This window comes from Lepisma saccharinum, chromosome 1 (genome assembly GCF_977018435.1).
Source record: "Lepisma saccharinum chromosome 1, izLepSacc3.1, whole genome shotgun sequence".
NCBI lineage: Eukaryota > Metazoa > Arthropoda > Insecta > Zygentoma > Lepismatidae > Lepisma > Lepisma saccharinum.
This window is the reverse complement of record NC_139229.1, coordinates 143,675,590-143,695,316: the sequence shown is the minus strand read 5'-3', so window position 1 is coordinate 143,695,316 and position 19,727 is coordinate 143,675,590. Positions and strand designations below refer to the sequence as shown.

The 19,727-nt window shown below is 35.9% G+C and overlaps 1 protein-coding gene across 1 annotated transcript; it reads right to left on the bottom strand.

Annotated features, from left to right (window-relative positions):
- Positions 1–15,554: 15,554 nt before the first annotated feature.
- LOC145986355 (uncharacterized) lies at positions 15,555–18,449 on the bottom strand. Its single transcript, XM_083120238.1, has 2 exons — positions 18,316–18,449; positions 15,555–16,221 (listed from the first exon to the last, which is right to left on the bottom strand). The coding sequence occupies exons 1-2, from the start codon at positions 18,447–18,449 to the stop codon at positions 15,555–15,557; spliced, it is 801 nt and encodes a 266-aa protein (XP_082976364.1).
- Between the last annotated feature and the right edge of the window lie 1,278 nt (positions 18,450–19,727).

Below are 19,727 nucleotides of genomic sequence, written 5' to 3'. Positions count from 1 at the left end.
TTCTTCACTTTAGTACAAATACCAAAGAAATAGGTATATTTTATTTATAATTTGACAAAATGTACTAGTATTCAATTCACAAAGTTAGGTAAAAAACAGTATTTTTAAAAAATATTGTTACTGCCTTCAAATTTTATGTTATTTAGCCACTAACAACTGGTTTACACTGTTTGGCATTCTTTAAATAGGAAAAGAAGGAATTATTTGTTTAGTATTTTTACTACTTTATATTTATTTAAGAAAACAATTCTACAGTTTAACTTAATTTTAACAAATTGTTACTAATTTATATATCAAAGTTATGTTATTTAGAGTGTATGAAGGCGTATAAAGTTAATATTTGTACTTATCAGTGCAACTAACAATTATATTTCACACACAAAAGATAATGTTTACAGCTAAATTACTTGAATCAGAGAATAATATTTTACAGTAATTGATTCATTCAGTACTAGTCAGTACTTTTATGCATCAGAAAGTTTTTTTAATTTTCTATTACGCATGCTATTTTGTGCTATTCTTAAAATGTATTTCTAAGGCAAACTGGTTTAATTTTCTGCTTATAATGCAAAGTTGACATCGTTTTCGCACAATGCTTTGTACATTTGTTATATTCTCTACTTACAATCCAAATATTATGCTTATTTAATGTATAACTAACTAACTCTCTAGTCTTCTTAAACCCGAATGTTCATGGCTGCAGCAACTCATGCCTTTCATCTGTCCCTGGCCTGATCAAGATCTATATACTCCTTTCCTTCCCTACCAATTTCCTTTAGGTCCATCTCTACATTATCCCTCCATCTTTGTTTTGGACTTCCTATTGGTCTTTTACTATCAGGTTTCCCAACAAAATCCTGCAACAAATTCTCAGAAATCCTACCTTTCCTACCCTTGCTTAAATAGCTAAAGTGCAATCTTCATACTAAAATATTGAAAAAAAGCATATCTATTTACATAAAAGTGTGTACACATGTGTTTGTCTGCTTGTACTCTTAGATAAATTGATAAAAAGCAATATAGTTATAAATCAAAAACTATACCTAATAATATTAATTTCAAAATAAGCTGATAGAAAAAGATATAATAACTACAGTATAAGCTTTTATTTTTTGTTAATTACAAAAAATAAAAGTTAAATACAGTAAATAAACCTGATCCCTTACATTGAAAAAGGAACATAAATTGAGAGTATTTGAAAATAAGATCCTTAGGAAAATATTTGGGCCTAAAACAGATGAGGAGACAGATGAGTGGAGAAGATTACATAATTTAGAAGTACATAATTTGTATTCATGTCGAGATAGTATTAGAATGATTAAATCAAGAAGACTTAGGTGTGTAGATCATGTGGTACGAATGAGAGAGGAAAGAAGAGTATACAGGATCCTGTAAACTTGGAAAAATCTCTCTTTCTCTCTCTCTCTCTCTCTCTCTCTCTCTCTCTCTCTCTTTTTCTCTCTCTCTCTGTGTGTGTGTGTGTGTGTGTGTGTGTGTGTGTCCAAAATGTAATAAAAAAACACGTTCAAATCGTGTTATTTGAGTAAATATTAGGCTAAACTTGTGAAATAAACAGATAAAAATTGAAAACTCACACTTTGTGTGTCGAAAATATAACTAAAAGTCTTTTGTAAACAGATAGAATTGTGTTATTTGAGTAAAAAAATAGGCATAAACTTGTAAATAATAAATTAAAAGTTGAAAAAATTTCTTTGTAAATACAAAATATCCTGAATAGATGAAATTGTGTTATTTGAGTAATAATAAGCCTAAACTTGTGAAATAAACAAATAGAAGTTGAGAACACACACTTAGTGTGTCGAAAATGTAACTACAAGTCTTTCCTAAACAGATTGAATTGTGTTATTTTGGTAATAATAAGCCTAGACTTGTGAAATAAACAGATAGCAGTTGAGAACACACACTTTGTGTGTCGAAAATGTAACTAAAAGTCTTTCCTGAATAGTATAAATAGTGTTATTTTGGTAAAAATAGGTATAAAATTGTAAAATAATAAATTAAAAAGTTGTAAAAATATCTTTGTGAATCCAAAATTAATGAAAAATTTTGCCTGAATAGTATAAATAGTGTTATTTTGGTAAAAATTAACATAAAGTTGTAAAATAATAAGTTAAAAGTTGAAAAAAATGTCTTTGTGAGTCCAAAATTTAATAAAAAATGTTGCCTGAATAGTATAAATAGTGTTATTTTGGTAAAAAATTAACATGAAATTGTAAAATAATAAGTTAAAAGTTGAAAAAATATCTTTGTGAATCCAAAATTAATGAAAAAATGTTGCCTGAATAGTATAAATAGTGTTATTTTGGTAAAAATTAACATAAAGTTGTAAAATAATAAGTTAAAAGTTGAAAAAATGTCTTTGTGAGTTCAAAATTTAATAAAAAATGTTGCCTGAATAGTATAAATAGTGTTATTTTGGTAAAAAATTAACATAAAATTGTAAAATAATAAGTTAAAAGTTGAAAAAATGTCTTTGTGAATCCAAAATTTAATGAAAAAATGTTGCCTGAATAGTATAAATAGTGTTATTTTGGTAAAAATTAACATAAAGTTGTAAAATAATAAGTTAAAAGTTGAAAAAATGTCTTTGTGAATCCAAAATTTAATAAAAAAATGTTGCCTGAATAGTATAAATAGTGTTTTTTTGGTAAAAATTAACATAAAGTTGTAAAATAATCAGTTAAAAGTTGAAAAAAATGTCTTTGTGAATCCAAAATTTAATTAAAAAATGTTGCCTGAATAGTATAAATAGTGTTATTTTGGTTAAAATTAACATAAAGTTGTAAAACAATAAGTTAAAAGTTGAAAAAATGTCTTTGTGAGTCCAAAATTTAATAAAAAATGTTGCCTGAATAGTATAAATAGTGTCATTTTGGTAAAAATTAACATAAAATTGTAAAATAATAACTTAAAAGTTGAAAAAATGTCTTTGTGAATCCAAAATTTAATAAAAAAATGTTGCCTGAATAGTATAAATAGTGTTTTTTTGGTAAAAATTAACATAAAGTTGTAAAATAATCAGTTAAAAGTTGAAAAAAATGTCTTTGTGAATCCAAAATTTAATAAAAAATGTTGCCTAAATAGTATAAATAGTGTTATTTTGGAAAAAATACATAAAAACTTGTAAAAGATTTGGTGAAAAATAAACTCAAAAATATATTAAATAGCACACAGTAACATAAATTTACTACCTAAATCAATAATCAAAGGGTCCTAGGTTCGATACCCCGTGATAAAAACAAATAGTAAAAACTGTAGACCCAGTCCCTGAAAACTCTCCCTTCATGCAAGCTTTCTAGCCCAAAACCCTCGCTAAAGCGTCCTGTGCCTTAGGGCAACCCTGAGCGGAATATTAATTGGCGGCGGAAACCGGTTCTACAAGCGACGCATAGCTTCAGAGATTTGACCATTGCTGCGCATTCTCAGACATCCTTTGTTGTCTGGTTGAATCCCTCCCCTGCCCTACAGTATTGCATACCTTTCCCCTGTTCTTGCGTACTAGTTAACCTTGGAAAAACCGGTTCTGAAAACCTACCGACGCGTTCTCTGATTGGTCAATCAGGTTCCTTCTTTGTTCTGACGTTGTGACGTCATTTGACCTTGAACGCACACTCCCCAAATTCCTTTCTCCTCTACCTGCGCTGAATATTAATTCATTCTCTCTGTCTACCTTCACCGCACTTCCCCAAATTCCTTTCTCGTCTACCTTCACCGCCGAGTCGAGATTCTGAGACAGTATTCTGTCTAGCGTGTCGTACCATCGTGTTTCATAACATAATGAAATTGTTACATAGTACTAATTATTACCGTTGCATATCGCGGGTTCGAGCACCGGGACCGTCCCCAATCGTAATTGGACCTGTACCTACAGCCATTACCACCGTTCATAGCGGTTCATAAACCATAAAAACTTATTTTCAATATTATAAACATTAATATTAACATTTCATACCTTACATACTTTGCAGTAATGAATATAAAACCATATGCATAGCGTTTAGTACCTCTAATTACCTTCTATATACATATTTTTCATAAAATAAATAATTATATATTCATAAAAAGTTATAAACATGCAAATACATAAATGTAAAGTATTCTAAGTACTTGCAAATGAGTTCTAAGTACATGCAAATTAATTAAAACCCGTGCAAATTAATTAACACCCGTGCAAATAAATTGCGAATATTAATCGCCCGAGGGCAGGCCTTGGCGTATTCCGATACTACTTGCATCAGATTGAAAAAAATGAAAGAAAAATTTAGGAACCAGGTTGTATAGCCATATTCTACAATTTAACCAAAATATATAAATAAATGATTCCACAGTTTTCAACATTCCAAAAAATTATATATTTAGGTGAGAGGTCACACACCATACAATTCCACCCGCAACGTTTAGAGTATTTTTTTGAATGAGGTATGCAAAAGTTAATAACAAAATACAATGACTGTGAATTTCAATACACTACTTGTATGATTTTTTTAAAAAAAAATTAATAACAGTTGTGCTGGATATTAACTCATCTGTTGGATCGAGTAGTAGTGTCTTCCCGTTTATATAATAATAATAATAATTGGTTTATTTGTATTAGTTTATAGTATTAATTATTATATAATAATTATAATTTTAATGTGTCTAATTTTTATTATTATTCAAGTAAATCCCCCCCGCGGAAAAAAATTCTGGCGACGCCCATGCCACCAAGTGGGACGTTTGTGGACCCTTCGTCGATCCACTCACGCTCCACAAACGGTCGACAAATGATCACGTGACCCTGTATGAAGGGACCCTTAGTTCTCCATATTTGTATCACATAATGCATTGGTGGACGTGACTTAAGGCTGGTTTACATTGGTCGAGTGAGCGGGAGAGTTACTGGGACGAGTTACTGGCCTGTCTGCTCGACTCGACCCTTCTATGGCGAGTAACTGTTTACACACTTTCTACTCGACTCCAGCAAAGTGGGATAGTAGCTGCAGCTGTTTGGTGCTCTGTTGACATCGACGTCGTTGGCGATTTAAAGAAAAAAAGTTCTGAAACGGTTTACACACTATTTTTCACGAAAAATGAATACAATAATGCACTTGGGCATGTCTGGAAAGAAAACTCACTCACACATCACAACACAGACTCTATAATGTCCTCAGAAAGCGTATACATTGACCGAGTGGTCTGTAGAGTTTACGCGCGAGTGAAAAATCAATGGGAGAAGAAGCAACTCGGTCGAGTCGCTGTCCTCCGTGGACAGCCACTCGACTGTCCTGACTACTAGAGCGAGTACTGGCTCCAGTGCTCTCCCCGGTTGTTTACACGAGGAGAGTAGCTCGCTTTACTCTACTCGCTCCAGCTACTCTCCGTTCTACTCGACCAATGTAAACCAGGCATTATCCGAACCTTTGCTGATACGGTGTCCAACTACTGAGAGATCCCTGTATAATTCAATACAGGGTGGTTCATAAGTCTCGTATCCCAATTTTGATCACTAAAGTGTGGTCAACGTCTTTGATCGCCTAAAATATCTGTAGTGGTGTATGTCAAAATAAGCGTTCTTCTCACACTATTCAAATTCCAAAAGGAAATTAAAATTACGAAGTTTGATATCTTCTAGAAGGTAGTTTATGGCAAATAAAATATTTCTGTGGTTAATATGTAAGGAAATTGATTGATTGATTTGCTTTATTTTACTTTCCTTTTTGTGCCACTTTTTGGCTAATTTGCGAAGATGGGGATGAGTGATGATATGATGAAAGTGAGGACTAAAAGTGGTAAACGTTGTAAGTGCGAAAAGCGAAAGTGTTGTGAAATCGTATCGTTCCGCACATCAGCCCGTAAGAACGTTCACACTAGTGACCTCTTTACACGATCTTTGAACTACTTAGAGGTCTCCAGCCACATTTCACGTTTACCACATTATAAAACATGGCACATTTCACAGTCTAACGTGGAAAACGGTGTTTGAATTATTGTGGCACTTACAGCGTTTACCAATTTTAGTCTTCAATTGATGAATAGACACTCACAAACATCCATGCCCAGGCCGGGATTCGAAGCCGGGACCTCTGGCGTAGTGGCGCGATGTGCTAACCAGTAAGGAAATTGGAAACAATAGACACACACTAACGTTTGTGTTTGAGATGCCGATGAGAGTTCTTGAAAACAACGTGATCTATCATAACCAGTGGCGTAGCAAGGGATGAGCGACCGCTCGGGGCCTCGCGCCTAAATGGGCCTCGAGTCCCATACTGTTGATAAGAAAAATGTAATAAATAGGAGTGAGAAAATTATATGGAAAAGGCTAATTTTTGTGGGCAATAAAATTAAAACATTATGGTTTTATCTGGGTTTAAATTCTAGTTAAACATTATACAGGGTGGTCCAAAAGTGTGGAAACACCTGAATAAAAATTGAATGGCATGATATTTCCAAAAACTAACATTGCAGGTTTGTAATAGGGGTGGGGGAAAATGTTATAGGGCATATGACGATGACGGCCGCCATCTTGAAATCCGCCATCTTGAATGCAACTTTAAAAGTTCAAATGGAAACCATGTCGTGTAATACCTCATTTCAATAGGAAATTTTCTCACGAGTTCAACGGTGTGCATAATTTTGCTCTAACACCAACAGGGACGAAGTTATTAACGTTTTTATACTTGCTTTATCGTTGCAGGTGACGTAACACAGCATATGTCTCACACAGGCAGAACGCATTGAGATCGTGTTGATCTCAGGTGAACGAAGCACGAGGGTGATTTCAGACGATTATAACCACCGTCACCCAGATAGGGTCCCTATCCATTATGGTACCGTCAGTAAAGTGCTTGCAAAATTTCGTGAAACCGGGACTGTGGCTGACAAACCAAAATCACGATGGCGCCCCTCCTCATTACGGAAATTGTGTTCGTCAGTACCTGGATTTGCAGTTTCCCCAACACTTGGATTGGACGACGAGGTGCTGTGGAGTGGCCACCACGTTCCCCAGACCCCACTCCGCTGGATTTCTACCTGTGGGGACATATCAAGCCCATTGTTTACTCCGAGAAAATTCGAGATATTGTTCACCTTAAGCAAGGCATCATTGACGCATGTGCCAGCATTACTGCAGACACTTTACGCAGGGTTTTGTACGAATGGGTATCAAGACTGGCTTTAACTGTGGAACGTGTTAATTACGAACACAATTTCCGTAATGAGAAGGGGCGCCATCGTGAATTTAGTTTGTCAGCCACAGTCCCGGTTCCACGAAATTTTGCAAGCACTTTACTGACGGTACCATAATGGATGGGGACCCTATCTGGGTGACGGTGGTTAAAATCGTCTGAAATCACCCTCGTGCTTCGTTCACCTGAGATCAACACGATCTCAATGCGTTCTGCCTGCGTGAGACCCATGCTGTGTTACGTCACCTGCAACGATAAAGCAAGTATATAAACGTTAATAACTTCGTCCCTGTTGGTGCTAGAGCAAAATTATGCACACCGTTGAACTCGTGAGAAAATTTCCTATTGAAATGAGGTATTACACGACATGGTTTCCATTTGAACTTTTAAAGTTGCATTCAAGATGGCGGATTTCAAGATGGCGGCCGTCATCGTCATATGCCCTATAACATTTTCCCCCACCCCTATTACAAACCTGCAATGTTAGTTTTTGGAAATATCATGCCATTCAATTTTTATTCAGGTGTTTCAACACTTTTGGACCACCCTGTAATTTGAATGAATACGTCAAGTCAAGGGCGTAACATACAGGCAGACGGGCCCTAAGTCTAAGGGAGGTCGAGAAAAGTAAAAAATATCGTCGTATTTCTCATTTACGCAAAAAATCACGATAACTTGCTTGGACATTTTTACCCATTTAATCTTTTCTTGAATTAAAAGCACTTTGTCTTGCATTTTCGTCTTTATCTTGACCCTGCAACCCCGATTTTAGTAAGTTAACAATAAAGCACCTCCAACTGCCGTGAAGCAAGTGTAAGACATTTAAATACTCGCGTGGTTTCCTTCCTTCCTACAGGCAGGCCCGTACTCAGTTTATTTTTTCTTTTGTAGAAGGAAGGGGTAGATCCGAAGATGTGGAATAAAGGGAAGATCCGAAATGCTGTTGGATTGATTGAGTTAAGTTATTTTACTTATATTTTTTGACACTTTTACCTAAGCACGACGATGAGGATGATTGATGATATGATGAAATTCATAAAGAACAATCAATCACAAAGATCACCTGTTGCGGTCTGTTGTGCATCCTTCACCGCTGAGATTACGATAAGAAACACTCGCGTACTGATTATAGGTGCCTTTATTGTATATAAAGCATGAGCGAACTGTAAATATACACAAAAATACATGAAAGTGCGTAGCGTTGTGAACAGTGATCCTTTCGCGTGCAGGTATCTGTCTCTGCTGTACGCTCGACGATATTCTACTGTTTTTAGTAGTACTGAACGCCAATAGATGGCACTGGTTGGCTTTTTACTCATTGTTTTGCGACTGACGGAACAACACCCATGTTAGCCCGGGATTGAAATTAAGAACATGTTTAAATGTGAGTTAATTAAAAGAATCGCAACACGATTGCAGTTTTAAAAAAGTCGGGAAAGGAATTGTAAAGATTGGACTATCTCCATTAAATCGGGATGTCTTGTAGGCTTGCATCAATTAATAACTCAATGTTGCAGACTTCTAAAGCCTGCCTCTCTCTCCAAACAACCCATTCATATATATAGTGTCGAATTCGAAATTCTTGCACAATCTGAAAAATCGTCAATGTTATTTTAGTGGAGTTTTATATCTTCACCTCGTAATATTTCAAATTTCGAGGCGGGCATGGCCCCATTCGCTGCGTACGAGCCCTACAGCTTCAGATTTCAGCTCCCGGAAAAGAGAGAAAGACATTTTTAGGGTGTGAAATTATACTTAAATATAATTTTTGTCTGTAATTCAGTATTATTTTTTAAATGTGATAAATTGCTGACGTATCTTTGAAGATTTTGTATCCATTCATATTGAGATTTCAAATTTAAAGAACGGACGGGGGCTCGCATTCTAATCTCGCCCAGGGCCTCTCGATATGTTGCTACGCCACTGATCATAGTATGTCATTTCCAAACTTTTTAAGTGTACAAAATTGATGAAGCAGTGAACCATTATGTTATTCGTGAAGGGGTTGTAATTGAAATTATCAGTTAAACAGAAACGCCTAAATATTGATCATATATTCACTGAGATGTAACATTTCTTTGTAGCTACTCGTTTCGATATAATTGACTGATATATTGATTGATTTGGTTGATTTTACTTCGCTTTTCAGCCACTTTTGGTTAATCGCAAAGATGAGGATGAATGATAAAATGATGACATTGATGAAGGGATTCTCACAAACAACGCCCAGGCCGGGTTCGAACCCGTGACCACTGGCGTCGTAGCGTGATGTAATAACGAATCTGACCGTGGAGCCCAGCTGATACATGCTAAGTCGCCAGCTCCATGACGACCAATCCAACGGTTCGGTAGAGTTTCATTCAGATAATCACGCACTTGGCGACTCCAGTTAGGGGGTGCCCCGTCTTGTTGAAAAATGAAGTTGTCTTCGTGCAGCCTCGGAAACAACCAGTTTTGTAATATAGAGAGATACTGCTGACCGTTAACCGTGTTTCCATCAAAGAAGAATGGGCCGTAAACAGATGATCGGGATATCGCGCAAAACACATTCACTTTGGGCGAATCTCGTACATGTTCAATGAATGAATGTGGGTTCTGTAGGCCCCAAATGCGAACATTATGTTTGTTTACCTGACCACTGACATGAAACGCAGCTTCATCACTAAACACGATGCGTTGTGCGAAAGTATTGTCATTGTCAGTAGCATCAAGAATCTCGTTACAAAATGCCACACGTTTGCGTTTGTCATCAGGACGCAGAGCTTGCAACAGCTGTACCTTGTACATAACCAGCCGACGTCTCAAAACACGCCAAATTGTTGTTGTAGGAAGTTGTAACTCCCGACTGGCACGACGAGTTGATTTTGAAGGGCTACGTTGGAAAGCAGTTTGAATTCGTGCAACATTTTCTTCAGGAACACGAGGGCCGCCAGGACTCTTTCCTTTACATACACATCCTGTATCTACAAACTGTCGATACCATCTGCGAATGTTCCACCCATTCGGAGGATCAATTTGGTACCTCAACCTGAAACGTCTTTGCACTGTAATCACGGAATTGCACTTCGCAAACTCGAGAACACAAAATGATTTCTGCTGCGGAGTAGCCATTTCAAACCAGGGAGTCGTAACGTACCCAATTTGCGTTACACGGTACGTTCCATTTTGTAGGAGGAAGAGTATGGTTCAGCTGCTGGTACCCATGGAACGTAACGAAATGCAATATGTTACAGACTGACGTTACAGAGAACGTAACAAAATGTATTATGGTAGATATTAACGTTATAAAGGAACGGAACGAAATGAGCACATTGGAACATAACGTAATATGCAATATGGTATATACTACCGTTACAAGGATACAAGGAACGTAGTAACGAAATGCATTGTGGTATATACTAGCGTTACAAAAAAACGTAACGAAATGCAACATGGTAGTAAATAACGGTACATAGGAACGTAATGAATGCAATCCTCCGTAACGGAACGAAGTGAAAGGCAATATGGTTAATTAACGTTACATAGGAATGTAACAAAATGTAAACCACTGTAGCGGAACGGAACAAAATGCAGTTGGGTACATACCATCTGCATAAGGAACGTAAATAAATTCAGTATGGTAGATGTTAACGTTACAAGGAAAGAACAATTCACAAATGTTTGCTAGTAACGTTATAGGTGCGTGACAAATATAATCTATTAAACATCAAGGAAGAAAAAGGAATAGCCCAAATCTCTTGCCATTCATTGGAACATTGCGAAAAATAACTCAGTATATTGTGTGGGATTAATGTTTCGTTAAAAATATGGTTGTTTGTAAATTAATGAATTTCCACCAGGGTTGTTAAAGGATCAGGAATTTTAAATCAATTCAATTCAGGTTCAGCAGGGAATATTAGCAAGCATAAATGGATCTGGACCGTAAAGAGCCTTTTTATGTTTAAGGTATTTAAATAAGTTCCAGGAACCTTTTTTCTGGATCAATTGAAATACGGCACAGGGTCCTTCGTTCCGGATCAATTTAAAGACGGTCTAAGTTCCATATTTGAAATGAAACAATACGCAACTTGGACCGAATTTACACTGTGATAGAACAGGTTCCGGTATTGTTGCGGAACCCAATAGAACCCATTAGTTGATGGGTTCGTGGACGTTTAAAAACCCTGATTTGAAAATTACATTTTTGGCTCGAAATTGAATAAACCTTCCATGTAGTGTAGAAATGAGTAGCCATAGGCGTGCGCACGAAGTCCAAAGGGGGGGTTAATGCCCCGCCCTAATCATGGACGTCTGCAGATATTTTCGACGGAGGGAGAAGCGAGGTATTTTTCCATGGGGCATATTACCCCGATAATAGTGTTGCCCCCTCAAGAAACACCACTTGAATTCGAAATTATCGCATTCCTGCATACCCATTATAATAATTAATGTAAATTACTATGACTGGAATCAAATTATACGTGTGAAATATATACTTTTAGCTGACATTCGTTTTCTAAAGGAGAGAGGTGGCCATCCGCACCCCCCTTTCAGATTTCCATGCCCCTATATTATTATACTTTAATCCAGAAATTTAGGGGAGAGGAATTTTATCGCCGGTTATTAAACTATATTATGCTCTTGAAGAAAATGAAGTATTTTTAAGCCAATGAAAGTTCACAAAACAACTACGGCTAAAGAAGGTGCAGTGGCGCAACCACAGGGGGGGGGAGATTGGGCCTCAACCTTGGACGGAAATCAATTCTAAGGGGTAAGGTTGCAAACATTGAACTATGGAAAGAAAGGTTGCAGAATCTAAGAGTTGCAGGACAAAACGATACTAAAGACGGATTTAGTTTTCACGTCTTTCGTGCATTATTTCTTCCAGACGGTCAAGAGCATCTGCAAGGAGGCACAGAAGGGCAATTGCCCCCTTTCGATTTATATCTTTATACAAATGTAAATAAAGTTATATAAAATTGTCTAGCTCGTTTCGCTCGCAATATCTGCTTTTCTTACAGTCTTGTCAATTTCAAACCCTTAGCTATAGTGGAACCATGAGCAAAACAACCTGCGCAGACCCACGACTCCTGTACACCATACTCCCGCTTGTAGGGGAGGGGGAGAGTGGACCATGCTTCCTTATGGCCCGAGGTGGAGGGAAGAAGGGAAAGCTGCGCGGGGACTTTTCGTCCCAAGGTTTTTTTCCTTGTGGTCGATGTATAGGGGACGGCGGCAGTCAGCCCTGGACGCCGAACGATGTAAATAGAAAAAAAAATGTAAAAGAGAATGTCATGGGCCTCCATGATTTTTTTGCGCCATATTAAATCAATATTGTTTTCAGTTTGCAAAAATTTGGATCTAAAAGTTTTCTTGATCGCTTCGCTAGCAATTTATTTTCTGTAATGCATTGTAAATTACCAGAGGGAGAAGTAACAAGAAGTACGTACGTCAGACTATTACAAACAGTTGAGTCTTAAATGTATGAACAATTGTTTGGGGGAGAAGAAGCGCACACATTTCAGAGGCATATTTTTTGTTGTTTGTTGTGGGGGCGAATGAATTCATTATGTAATGTATTAATATAGGCTATATAAATTGTGTACGTATAATAATAGTGCCATTATTACTACTATTATTAATAGTTTATCCAAGTACTCCCCCCGCAGACAAGAATTTGTGGTTACTCCTCTGAGGGGGTGCATCATTTTCTATGTAATTGAAAACTATCGCGCTTCGTTCTCTGGCAAATTTCTTAAAAATAAAAGTAAGGACATTTTGAACAGGACACTTAATAACATAATGGCGATGTCTTCCATTCCTAACTCCCAGGTGTGGGCAGACGTTGTAACATGCACTTTTAGTGACCATTGATTTCTACCATAAATTGCTACTACTAGATAGTGAACATAGAAGTGCATGTTTGGACACACGCCAGAGATTGTGCTTATGGCAATGGTCATCGTTAGTGCTCGAAAGTTGATGTGTGTGTGTGTTCAGTAGACTTTCAGCTATGCAATTGCGGGCGCGCACTTATGTGTGTGTAACAAATTTACTTTGTTTTTATATAGTCTTGTGCAACGTACGCATACTGTACTTTAGCGAGGACAAGAATTTACATGACCCCAACTCAGCCATGCAAAAATTAAACTTTGATAGTTATTGGAGCCCATTTTAATATTACAATTGTGGGTTCAGTATTTTTGAGGTATCGATAAGACATGTGGAACGACTGATTCTAACAAAATGAGTCAAGTTCAAAAGATATGTGGATGCTATTTGTCATCTCCATTTACATTCCATGCTGTTACACGGGATGATTTGGTAGTAGAGTGATTGACTATTCGGTTTCCATTCTTCAAAAACTCATTGTCCAGAACATTAGAAAGTAACATGCTGATTTGGATACACACACAGGCACACACGTGCGTCCATCAAGGTAATTAATGTACATTAATTTGCATTTGCGTGCGTCTTTTGATAATATATCAGATGCCATGCAATAATTACTTAGACAAGATAATGACAATGATGTTGCCATTTTTTGATATTTTATTAAGAGAATTTTATAACAAGAGAACTAAACTTAACCTTAGGAAGTAGCGTGTTTGAAAAACAAGAATTGATTTTAGGTTACATATTAGGAGGCTAACAGTAACGTCTGTTATTGAGTGGTGTTCCTGAGTAATTTGCTCTAAATGTTACATTTTGAGGTACATTCTAAAATGGCTGTCAAATTTATCATAAAAAATCTAAAAATTTACACTAATCTCTCACAAAGAAATAGATATCATGGGAATTAATACAATAAAAAAAATTAGGATTTGTTCACCAACCAAGGAATAACAATATTTGCCATATATTCAACTCCCTACAACATCGAAGCTCAATTTTTTTTAAAAAAATGTAAATATACATATATTTAAAGTATGCATTCGTACTGTATAAGCATAAGAATAGAACGGAGGTTCTGAAAAGTATATATTGAAACAGTTTTTAAAATTTTGTTGAATATCTTTATTATTCTCTTAATCATTCCAAGGTAAATTCTAAAACAAGGAAAAAAAAGACCTTATTACTTAAAAAACTAGAGAAATTTTGTATCTTTCAAAACAAAGCAAATACACTGTCATTTCCTTCAGGTGTCAATTTAAAACTAAACAGAATTCCACAAATTTGACATGAATAAAAATATATTTCATACTCTTGTATAACATCAGTATATCTGTGCAATTTTGTGAACAGGTAAGACAGCTACTCAAAACTAAATGTATTAATTACTAGGAAACATTAAACAAGTACGAGCAAAATTGTTCTTTTAATTAAATTACTTCTTATGGAACCTCTGAAAAGATTTTCTTTGGTTACAGCTACTTATGTATAATGAACTATAAGATCACAAAAAAATCAAGTAATTATATACATTATTAATCTAGACAGTAATATTCCCCACATTTTCAACATGTTGTACAAGATCTTTCTGTGGTGTATCATTGGATTCCACAAAGTTTGCTACAATGTTTGTAGTCAATTCTGTGCTGCTATTTCTGAGATTGCTTTTTAATGAAGATTTAGTTAGATTTTTTTTCATGAAAATATAATTATTTCTAATAACAAGTATGTCATCAATAATTTCGGTTGCCATATTACACCTGAGTGGGTTTAGTATGAATTTCAGAGATGAAAAGAGTCTCTCGAACTTGTGTTGCAGGAGTAGAGAGAACAATACAAGCCAAAATGTACAATTCGGGACAACTTGATTTTCTAATTTCCCAGAAATTTAGAACATTTTCAGTCCTTTTCAGTCTTCGAGTTGAAACAAAGTAAGTGTCCAATAATGACGCAATATTAAACTTTGGTGCAGATATGGTATTCCGCCGCAATAAATCTTGTTTCTTTAAGTAGTTTGTGACATGGTCACTGTCATCATCTTCAGTGCTGGAATCTTCTTGTTTCTTTACCTCTCCACACACTGATAAGGATTTCATGTGTTCAAGTCTTAACCACAACTTCTGGAGATACACCTTCGCCACATGGATGTTTTCTTCACTTAAAACAGAAAAGTACCTGGGATCCATGTAAATAGAAGCAAGAAATCCTGGATACTCAAATAATGATGGAAGTCTCTCTTCGTTATTGACATATAATGCTTGTTTTTCTCGTTTGTCCATGCCCTCTACTATGTGGCGTGCAAGGTCTGTGTTGATTGTTGATGTTTTAAGGCGACACTCCAGCCATATCCCGTAGAAGTCGCCAAGTAGAAGCTGTTCTTCTTGCAGCCTCTTTGTGGCTACTTTGGCTGGTTCCAGTGACGTCAAAATAGCCTCAATGTATATCCAGTCTTCTTGCTTTATTTTAACTTGCTCTTGATAGTAATCCCCTATGAACTTTTTAAGTGTAAAAAGTGACGAGCATATCATTTGCGCTGTTCCATCTTGTCGGGACATCAAGGGATGGTACCGGCAGTGATTCTGCATTCAATTGACGCCGTGCTGTAGGCGATCGTAAGACACGGCATGCTGCTTGACATGTCACAATAATATCCTTAACTTCAGGAATGGAATTGAGAGCATCATTCACGACTAAATGAAGAGTATGCGACGCGCAACGAACGGATTGGAGACGATAATCTTTACTCGTCAATTCCATTTCAATATCTTCATCTTCGTAAGTGTCTTGAGAAATATTAGACATCTTTGTTTCTTGATCTTCCCCAATAAGTTTCCCGGCTTTAATCATGTTTGCTCCAGTGTCTGTAGTTAAACTATATATATTCTCCACGGGCACATTATACTTATCCAGAATGTTCAACAATTCGTAACGCAAATTGCTACCTGTTTGAGACACAAATAACTCTTGAACTGACAAAGTACGCAATTGGAGAGCCCCATTTACAACAAACTGGACGTTGACACCAAAGAATGATCGTCCATTTTTCGAAGTAGAATCAACTTTTAGATGTATCAATTTTCCCTCCATTTCGCCGCGTATTGTTTCTCTGATCTGCTGGGCCTGACTGAATAGCATGTTCCGTACACCTTCCTTGTTCACGATAAACCTGCAGAGAATAAAATTTGCTTTAATCCTTAATTGATAAGTTGTTCCTTGATTTTTGAAATTTTCAAGACATTTGTTTCAAACCCAAAATAGAATTAAAATTCTTAAAAATATTTTTCAAATAGTATGAATTAATTATATTATCAAGCTTTCATCAACTAGGCAAATGCTACAAATATGAGAAAGCAGAACACTTTTTTGGTGAAAGTGAAAAAGATTGTTATTTAAAACCATAATAGGTTAACCTCTATCAGTGTGTCTAGAAACTAACGCAGCTTGCATGCAATAAACAGTGTTATTTGATGCAATCAACGCTCTTTAGTAAAGTTTGAACTAATGAGGAAGTTATAACACCACCCTCCCTGGTCACAGCACTGGGCTTTGGCAATAGGTCTTTTTGCTTCATTCAGATATACCTAAGGCTGTGAAAAGGATATATGTGACACCTATATTTTTTTTATTTTCTAAAATATATTAACAATAGTATATAGGGGATATCTAAATAAGTTGTACTGCATGCTCAGTTCCATCCAGCACTGGAAAGCTACAGAATGTTAGCATAACCTGTCTCTAGGCATATGGAGTACAGTGAGTTTGTTTTGTCTCTGCGCAGAGTTAGCACGTGATATGGGACAGATGCCGGCATTTTCGTCCCGTAACGTCTAGCATGCAGACAATTATACAGTATTTATATTACATATTCCGACCTAACCTGTGTTATAAGAGTTTAAAACGAACGCACTGTATATGTAACAACTTTGTAAAATTGAGGAAAATTTGACATAATATTTGAAAACTTTATATTAATTAGTTTTGTTTGAGTGTACAAAAGTGTGTTAAATATCATTTGATGAAAAAATGTGTCTCATACATATCAGTCTTCAGAAAATTACTTTTCCAGACAGTTATACTTAGTTTACTTATTCAAAGAGTAACTGTTGCAGTTGAAATTACTCATGATTATGTCAGTGAGTAACTAGTTTTACAGTTATTTGAAAAACTAACTTAACGTAATTGCATTCCTTCTAAACATTGTAAGGATATACAGAACTCTCTACCTTCATTACATGAGGCTGGATCAATAAAATCAATGTATTTGAAGTAACCTGAAATGAATTTCTAAGGAATTCTAACTAAAGAAGGTAGCTGTAACCGTAGCAGAGTTTCATTTTTGCAATAGATGTAACTTTATGACGTTACTTTTACTATTCTTTAAGACAAATTTTTAACTTTAAAATTTGTAGCGTTGGGGGAAAAAGTTAAATTTGGCAACACTGTTTCAACTATGGGCTCCCGCGTAGCCAAATTATTAGTGATTTAACATTTGGCGCTAGCGGTCCAGGGTTAAATTCCTGGTGGGAGCCCTCCAAAATTTCAGTCCTGCCCAGCTACGCGAGGACAGTAGTTGAGCTAGTTAAGGAGTGGGTTCTGTCTTGAAAGCCAGAAATAGCTGCGATGGACTATGCGCGGACCAAGCGTCATCCTTTGAAAAATCAGCTTAGAGTTGTTTGCATTTGAATAATTAGTCTTGTTTGTATACGTCAAATTGATTTAAGGGCCTTTCTCTTAGAGGGGTAGTTTAGCTTCCAACTATTTCTTTTCTGGACGCTTTTGTTTCCTTTTTTTTTTCGGAATCTCCTACTAAGGCAAGAAAGCTGGGCTTCGTTCCATTTTGAATTTAGGACATCCACGCTTTGTTGCAATTCGTCATTTCTAGTTGCTCATTAAAACTTCAGTGTTTGGTTTAATCTTGATTGTTGTCATAATATTACAATGCGATGACATACCACAGACATAAAATCCAAAATAAAATTTCTTAAATATTTATTTTCTTGTAATTAATGATCATTGGGTGTGTTCAATTTTTCGCAATAAAATATCCAACAGAAAGTAACTGCAAAAGTAAGTTATTCTTTAAATTGAGTAGCTGCACCGAACCTACTTTTTGAACCAAGCAACTGACTCGAGTAACTTTCCGAACACTGATTAAGACTGTCCGTTACTAACAATGAAAATAATTTCATTCGTATACAATGTGAACATACTAAGGAATACATGTAAAGGACAATCTGACGACATTGATGAAAATACGCACCTGTCAGAAGCTGGCATCGCTTCCAAAAGAGGATTCACTATATCTTGAAATGCTTGGTCATTCATCAGTGAAAAAGGACGTCCGTGCTCCGAGATGAGTCGGATGCAAGACTGCCTGAGGATGTCTGCGGTCATCTTTACATTTAGGAGAATATTGGCTTTCGGATTACTAGAGATAGCATTTCTCATTTTCTTCTTCTGCAGAAATGACAGCTTATCTTGATGCCTCCGCTTGATATGTTTCTCTAGGTTACCACTATGATCTCCCTATAAAGAAAATAGTTTTATTCATACTGAAAGAATTAATATCAAAGTAAAATCTATGTGCGAGTTTGTGTATTCGTACAATATACCCATATACGTAAATATATGGAGACCACTAACTGTCATTATATAACAATATGCTTAATGTATGGAGATTAGTCACAAATTGGAATCCCAGCACTTTTTACGCCTGATTAAAATACTATAGAATACCCTACACATAGTGGACCTTCCCCAATATAAAATACGTCGAAATTCTTGAACATGGGGAAAGCTAGACTACAATGCGTGTGGAGAATTTACAGGACAACGAGCTGGAGGCAACTATAGAGGGGGCGTGGTGATAAGTGACAGAACAAGACTAATTTGCGGTATAAGCTCGCCTAACTTCTAGATAAACTCTACAGGTTATAGGGAGAAAGTTGTGCTTATGGATTTTGAGATTTTGGGAAAAATTGAAAGTCAATGATTGGGATATGCATTTGAGTTGATTTAGTATATTTTACTTCGCTTTTCTGCCAATTTTGTCTACTTGCGAAGTTGGGGATGAGTGATATGATGAATGGGCACACTTTTGCTCTTTTTACTATAATAATAGAACAAGTAATTTGATTTTGAATTTTAAAAAAAGGATGCAAAGATTGCTCCAATGCAAGAACAATGTGCGTAAAAACTTTGTTCAGTAAAGCCAATTTGTTCAGGCAAATTTGCTTTGAATTTTTAATGCTTAAGTAATGATAAGTAACTTTTGTCAATTCTAGGTAATTTTGAACATTTATAGTAGTTTTCTGAAGATTTTTTGTAGAGTTTGACATTTTATTAATTGAATATCTTTTACCCTTATTTTTCAAATTTTGTCATGTGATAATGTCCTCTTGCTGACTGAAGTAAACCTAGGACACACTGCTTTCAGTATCTTTCAGTTCTTTCAATGAGAGTATAGAGGAGCTTTTCCATGCTGATTTCGATGCATAAGTATTAATTACTAAGCAAATTATCCACCATCGCGTTTGTTCTGTTTTACCCAATGAGAGTTGCGAATTTGAACAAAGCGCCAGACAAGCAACTGAATCTCTACACAAGCATTTATTTCTCAAACACACGCACGATGCAAGAAAAAAAATTAACAAAAGTAATCTTTGTCAATTT